Below are 7,500 nucleotides of genomic sequence, written 5' to 3'. Positions count from 1 at the left end.
CGGACTAGTAAGTTTCCACTCGATATTATGCCTCAGTTATCAATTTTCTACCATAAATACTATTGATACTGCCCCATCTGTACAGATTCCAAAATATGAGCGCGTCTGCCAGTGGCTTCATAAGACCAAGGATGAATACATGGACATGTTCATAGAAATGCTTGATCCAGCAAATTACAAGCCGCCTTTCTTTGTTCTCAACCACGGGGATTGTTGGAACAACAACCTGTTGTTCAGGTACAGTATTTTCAGCTCTTGTGCAGCTGTCTTTTGGCATCTGTCATTTGACTTTTAAGAACAGAAGACTGTTATGCAGGTGTTATTTATGACATTTCTTTGTTTTGTTTTTCTGTATGTCCATTAATGACTGGCGTTCATTTTCGGTAAATATTTGTTCAGATACTTCCACTTGTCTGTCCTTTTTATCTGTTATCAGCTCTTCTATTACCTTTTTTTTTTTTGGGGGGGGGGGGGAGGGGACCATTAATTGTGCTCTTATGTGCATATATATAAATAGCAACGAACCAAGGCCTTTGGTTAAGAATGCTCCTGGACGAAAACGAAGATCCAGGAATTTAGGATTCCGTTAGGACAGATATATGCTTGTGGTTAAGACATGGGAAAAACCAACAGTCGGATTAACAGAGTGCCAGGAGTCATGATACTTGTCAAGAGTACGTAGAGATGCTGGTACGTGTGGGACCACCGACTCAGGTTATACGGACACTTTCCTCGACTCCCAGAAGACCATATCACCCACCAGGTTATCACGTGCAAAGGCAACCTGGGTGGAGGTGGATACTGAGATGAGCGAGGCCCCCATCTAGCGGCTTGCCATGAGGGACCTTCATAGCAGGAAGCGAAGAGTGAATTTGGTTATGTGCCCTCCTTAATGTGATGTTTTATATATATATATGTATATATGTATGTATGTATGTATGTATGTATGTATACAGTGTGTAAAGTACTAGTGGTGGTCTTTTCCTCGTTCTCTCTTGTATGGGACTCTTGAAGTGAAAAGTGTCGTAGATTCTAAGCTTTATTTGCACGGGAGTGTGGTAGGTGGGATACAGATGATAGGCAAGGCAGGGGTGCCCAGGGAAGAGCGGGCGACCTGCCCGGCCCGCTGTGGCGAGCGGTCTGGCTGGACTGCTCAGAATTTCTATCAACAAACTTCGTTTTGGAACGTTTCATAATGGAAAACATGAAAGAATTTGAATGAACATAAACTCCGATACATATGGTCACATGGTGATTTCGTGGTGAAGGAACAAGATTACCTTATATACCGTTGTATGTAAGAAGAGTTATGGTGTTTGCAAGACTAAAAAGCTTCATGATAAGGAGACAAACATGCTGAGTATTCACATAACATAAAGACATTTGAAAATCGATAAAAATAGCGATAACATACTTAGTGATTCAGAATAAGCATTTTCTAACGAACATTTTGATTATAAACAACACATAGTTATACACAGAGACAACAGAATAATAGCATGGAAATTGTTCACGAGCAATAAGGGTTGAATTAGCGTGTTCTTAAGTCATTCGTCATTTTCACGGGTGTAGAACTGTTAAGAGTCTGCTGAGGACAGTGGAATTACTGTGAAATGAGGAACACATGGCTTTTCTGGTATGTGAGACGAAAGAGATCACGAGAACAGGTCACTAGACAGTGGCCCCTTTAGTTACTGCAGCATCTAGGCCATGCATGGTCACCAGGTTTCAAATGGACTTTCATGAAGTAATGGCGACGGTGACTAGTAGTGTTAGTAGTGAAGTGACGCCGCGATAGTCTAGTGGTTATAGCACTGGACTGCGACCCTCATGGTTCCGAGTTCAATTCCCCGTCGCGGCAGTCGTAAAAATGCCTGCGCTCCGACTATTGGTTCGCCGAGAAAGCGACATATCCCCTTGAGAGGTCAAAAGCAGGTATCGTAGTGGAAGTCACCGCCGTGGCACAGCTGTTAAGCACACCGAAACGCGGTTGATTAGGAAGGGCATCCAATCAGGTGATCGCGGTGCAGAGGCAGCATGATCAGCGGAAGAGCTACGGCGCCCAAGACAATGGTTGCAGAAATGCAAGCAGAGGATCCACTGGCAAGAGAGATGGTAAACTCTTCAATCATCCCTTGTACAACCATGAAATTAAACATAGTCACCAACGCCAGGCTCTGATACGGCACAGAAATTAGTAGTGAAGTGAAGTGGGGCTTATGCGGGAACTGTAGATCTTATATGGGAGTTCTTTACTTTACACAGTTACCTCCTGGTAATTTATTGTCTTTTTATTCTATGTTATACTTCTAGATGACTATCACTACGTCTTAATAGATATGCTATTATTTTGCAAGACAAAATGATAATGAAATTAATAATTATCATCATTTTATTATTATTACTGTTGTTGATGTTATATACATTATTATTGTTACTATTATTATTATGAATAGCATTAGTTGTAGTAGCAAAAGCATTAGCATTTATTATAATTATTTTTGTTCTCGTTATCATTATTGATACTACAGCGAGCTTTCTGCAAGCGATCTCAGAAAAAGAGGACTATAGAGGCCCTTCCGAGTTTCTCTCTGTGAATCGTTTTCTCCTAAAAATTTGTTTAATATCTATTCCTTGTTTTGCTTTAAAGACGATCCATGCTATTTGAATGCATACATCAGATGTACTATTTTTTTATGGCGCATCTTCACTTGGCTAAAATTCATAGTTTAACCAGATTAATGATGAAGTAAAAGCTGTCTCCTGGTCCCCCTCCCCCAGGTATGATGACACCGGCTCTCCTGTGCAGGTCATGTTGGTTGACCTGCAGGTGGTGCGGAAGGTCTCGCCTGCACTTGACCTCAACTACTTCCTTTACTCGAGCTTCAACGGGCCGGTGCGCAAGCAGAACCTGGAAGAGTTCTTGAAGGTCTACCATGACGCCTTCTGTCACGTCATGTCCACCGGAGGCTTTGAGCAGCCCTTCAGCGTCGACCAGCTCCGCGATGAGTTCAGGGACAAGATGCTGTTCGGGTGCTTATCTGGCATGATGCTCATTCCTATTGTGCTGAGCGAGGACGAGGACGTGGTTGACTTCGATGTCAAGTCGGATGAAGACATGGAGAAGTTTAAGAAGGATCGTCAGAAGGTCCTGTTAGACATGAGCCAGAGAGAAGATGGCATGCTCAAGCCCAGGTTATTCGACATGCTAGATGAAATGATCGAGTTTGGCATCATTTCCTAGCAGTGAGAGTACGTAAACACACTAACAAACTCACTCAGACACATTAAATATTCCTATCTTGAGTCCTTACAACACGTAGTCTTATTAAAACTAATTCGCATTGGTATTGTTCATTCTTTGCACAATGTGAACATTCTATCCCTTGTGTTTTTCCGTTGTATTATTCGAAAAACAACTTGGGATTGAAATTAATTAACCCATTCGGCCCGGATTTCTGTTCTGCCCCTGTAGTTTTTGGTGAATTTTGTTACGGACTCTATCAGTGCACCCTAGTTACCGATCCCGATTTCCCAATTCCTTGAATTGGCCGGAAAATGTGTTTTTCTTGTTAATACCATTGCTATCGATTCTGTTATTATTGTTATTCATGTTATGATTATTAAATTGTCATTAAAACATTTTAGATAAAGAAATGATACAAAAGACCCTTTCTTAAAGTGAAAGAAAAGAGTAAACAAGTGAGACAGGTAGTTCTAATAACTGGCTATTTGGTGATTAAGAACTTGTAGAGCCATCTATGTGTAAATACAATAAATAAACTTGTATTACAGTGGGCATGGCATGTATTCTTGCCCAATGGGGCGAATGCGGTTAAGAATTTCTTTTTCTGAACCCTGGATTTTTTTCCGATGACCATCATCATTCTACTAAAATGTTAAATAAGAGAACTGTATAATGTTTCATATACTTTATTATACTTTCCTATAAAAGAACATTAAAGCTGATGGATTATTCTCCCTATTATTCTCTACACATTTATTTATTCCTCTATTCATTACAAGCTCTGAAATTGAAAGTTATTGTTATATATTTTTTGTTGATATAAATTGTACTTAACTGAAAGCTTACCTAATCTTTTGATTAATGCAAAATAGGAAATCTGCTGAATTTCTCGAACTCAAGACCTAATGCTTTTTGTAAAAGATATTGTTCCTCTTCATCTATGACAGTGTGAAGCCGTTTGGCAGTACTTTATTCAGGGAGCTTTGTTCATCGTTTCATTCAGGGACAAAAGGAACAAAAAAGGAGAACAAAACATAATACATCCGTTACAAATATAAATAGTTTGTACCTGATTTTTGTAAGTATTTTTGATAAGCATAGAAGAAAAGCTTTCCAATTTCTTTCCGACAGTTTGCGAAATCGACCCCATTCAGTTTGGAAAACGTAGCTATTATGCATAGTAATGTGAGATAGCTGAGCAACACATATGATCAAGTCCTGCTTCAAAAGTGAACGAGTAGAGAGACTGGAGATAATCAACAGTTTTTTTTTTTCAAAGGGCAGACTTCATCGTGTGTATATGTAAGTTATATCATAACTGTATATATATATATAGGCACCACAACATGTACACACTCTGCGTGACCATGCAAAGTGTTGTATGTGTCTAAAGGCCATCCATGAAATCTGCTCACTGCTTTTGTTTGGGAAGACACTCCCGAGAGAGGCATTGCATGACGAGCATATACATCCTTGCAGAGGAGAACGATGGACAAGCCTCAGCAGGCTGTCTCCTTATTGCCAGTTGTTGAAAAAGGCTCTCCCAGGGCCGAAAAAGCCACGTCGATGGAGGGTCCTGTGGTTGAAGGGCGGCGCAGGCTGGAAGTTGGCGTTGGCCGGTGCAGCCAGGGTGGGCTGGCTGAGGGAGGGACCGATTGGCTGCGAGCTGACGAAAGGTTGGGAACCGCTGACTGGATGACCGCTGCCGCTGGCGGTGCCCGGCACGCGGGTTCGAGAGCCGATGTCGAAGCCGGAAGTCCTGGAAGGGATAGAGAGAGGACAGTGAGTAGAAAGTAAATCCTTCGACACCAGGAAGAGGTGATCTTGAGTTGCTATGTCTTTGTCACACCAAGCATTGAAGCTGATTTGGACAGAGACCGTCTATAGACTGCAATTTCTCTTGCTGCGAATTCATATTTAAATTTACACCGTTTAACATGAAATATCCTCGGATGGTTCAAGAATACTGCTCAACCTTCTCACAGCATGGACTGGAACTTTCACATACCGGTGGTGAATAGTGTCTCTTAATGAGAATATATGTGCAATGAACAATATTTTCTGGCCCGTTTACGGTAGCTGAACGTTACCTTAACCTGAATAATATTAGTAATGACGATGATATTTTAAACGAGTAATGACAATGATGAAAGGTGTAAAATCAATGAAGTTAATAATGATGATAATAGTAATAATGAAGGTAATAATCATAATTATGCTCACAATCACACTGGCATGGATGATTAATAAGTATATTAACAACAACTACAAGATTAACACTACCACTAATTTAGCTACTGCGGCAACTAATTTACTTCAAAAAATGTATGTTAGGTGTTAGGTACAAATATGTCAGAAGGTTATGTAGTTTCTCGTTGAGATTTTCTAAACTACTGCACATGATTACTGTATAGAAGCAGAATAAGAAGCCAAGTATTTGCTTTCAGGTCCTGTAGAAAGTCAGAATTAACCTGCGTGCCAATTTATTTATTTTATTTGTTTCTGAATAAATAATTCATCATTTGTGTAAACAAAATAATCAATTATTTCCGAAAACTACATCACCAAATAAACAATTGTTATGAAAACCAAACCACCTTGATTTTCTACTGTGCTTGCCTAACAACTACTAAAAGTCAGTGGAAAGAAGGCAGTCCGTCTGTTAGTGTCACATACCTACTTCCGGAGAGCGACGGGTATATCGAACCCGAGGCTCCTGTGGGGAGAAAAGGTCGGCTTTGTCATTTTTCCCTTTCAGTGTTTTATGTTGGGTATATAAAAAGAAAATAAAATTTCGTCTCTCGTTCTCTCATTTCAGTCAGTTGTATTATGTTCCTAGAAAAATAGAATAACAAAGTTTTAATATGTGAAACTGAGTTTTTTTTAACATGGTCCTTGGTTAGAGAGAGCAGGGCGTACTTTTTATGACAATGCAGGCTCAAAATTTACCGACAGATAGAGAGGGTGCGACATTTATTTTTCCATATTTTGGTGACATTTAATTTATGTTAAAATGAGTAAGTTTCCCCCTTATTTGCAAATAAGAGAAGATAATTACCAACAGAAAGTACGTTCGGAGTACACTAATGCCCTTTGGTACGCCCCTGGATAAGTGAGCAGTTGTCTTCATATACTGTATTACCTCAGTATCACGGACTGTTAAATTATACTTCATTTCTTGATTAACATCTCCCTTTCCTTTCCATCCTTACTGTCCCTCGCTTTCCCTTTTCTTTCTCACTTTCTATCTCTCCTTTCTACTGGGTAATCCCCTCCTCCTTTTCTATTTCCATTTCTTCCCTGGTCCCTTTTTTCCCATACTTGCTTCTTCTACCTCTGTCTCTCCTTAGTATCTAATCCTCTCATTTCCCACTTATTTCTTTCTCCATCTATACTGCTTCCTTGATTATCGCCTCTTCTCTTATTTCTTCAGTTCCCTTATCTCCCTCATCTCGATTTCTCCTTGATTACAGTCTCTCTCTTATCTCATGAGTTCCCTTATCTACCCCACCTCTATCTCTCCTTGATTATCGCCTCTATCTTATCTCCTCAGCTCCCTCCTTCCATTCCCGACTTACTTCCTGTAGCAGACGCAGCAGGATGGCATCAGGACTTCTTCGGGCTGGATCTTGTTACTTCCGACGGTGAGCATCCTTCGGTACACGTACTTCTGCCTGCACACGGTCTTTATCTCAGAAGGCAGCGGGGTTTCGAATTCGCAAGCCGCGCCCTCGCTGCAAGGGAACACATGCTCTTATTTGACTGTGTGGTTTCGTCCCTGCCTGGCTATTGGTGTATCGGAGGTTCGTGTAATCCGTATAAAAACATAGGCTGTTCATCTAATACCTTAAGTCCATTTACTCATCGCTCTAGCTACAAGGACAAACACAGAGAGAGGGATAAACACACGTACTTTATGCACTTCTCGACTCTCAGCGCCTGTTCCACATTCTCGTGGTTGAGGACGAAGACCCACTCGTTGCTGGCGGACTTGGCTCGCTTGGGGAAGATCAGCGTCTCCTCCGACTGGCACACGGGCGTCTCTGAGACTCCGAGACGCGTCGTCACCGGCCGTGTGCGGAATGTTACCATTTCCTGCGCAGAGAGAGCGAGGGAAAAGAAAGAAAAAAGGTTTATCGAGTGAGGAAATGAAGAAAGCAAATGCTGAGTTTAGTGATGGCGATGCTATTTTTTTCCTTCTGACATCCTTTACACGATGATATCCGTATAATAATAATAATAATAATAATAAT

General features: G+C 40.9%; 2 protein-coding genes across 2 annotated transcripts in view; one reads left to right on the top strand and one right to left on the bottom strand.

The window, feature by feature from the left end:
- Positions 1-3,592, top strand: part of LOC125041686 — a 9,214-nt gene extending 5,622 nt beyond the window's left edge. The window contains exons 4-5 of the mRNA XM_047636871.1: positions 86-237; positions 2,782-3,592. Coding sequence (XP_047492827.1) covers positions 86-237; positions 2,782-3,244 — 615 coding nt within the window. The 3' untranslated portion in view covers positions 3,245-3,592. The remainder of the gene's footprint in view (positions 1-85; positions 238-2,781) is intronic.
- Positions 3,593-3,917: 325 nt separating this feature from the next.
- The window catches only part of LOC125041684, a 15,061-nt gene continuing 11,478 nt past the window's right edge, over positions 3,918-7,500 (bottom strand). The window contains exons 5-7 of the mRNA XM_047636870.1: positions 7,161-7,342; positions 6,826-6,981; positions 3,918-5,006 (exon numbers count right to left, since the gene is read on the bottom strand). Coding sequence (XP_047492826.1) covers positions 4,763-5,006; positions 6,826-6,981; positions 7,161-7,342 — 582 coding nt within the window. The 3' untranslated portion in view covers positions 3,918-4,762. The remainder of the gene's footprint in view (positions 5,007-6,825; positions 6,982-7,160; positions 7,343-7,500) is intronic.

This window comes from Penaeus chinensis, chromosome 31, assembly GCF_019202785.1.
Source record: "Penaeus chinensis breed Huanghai No. 1 chromosome 31, ASM1920278v2, whole genome shotgun sequence".
NCBI classification, from domain to species: Eukaryota; Metazoa; Arthropoda; class Malacostraca; order Decapoda; family Penaeidae; genus Penaeus; species Penaeus chinensis.
Note: the sequence above shows the minus strand (reverse complement) of the source record. Positions and strands in the feature narration are given on the sequence as shown.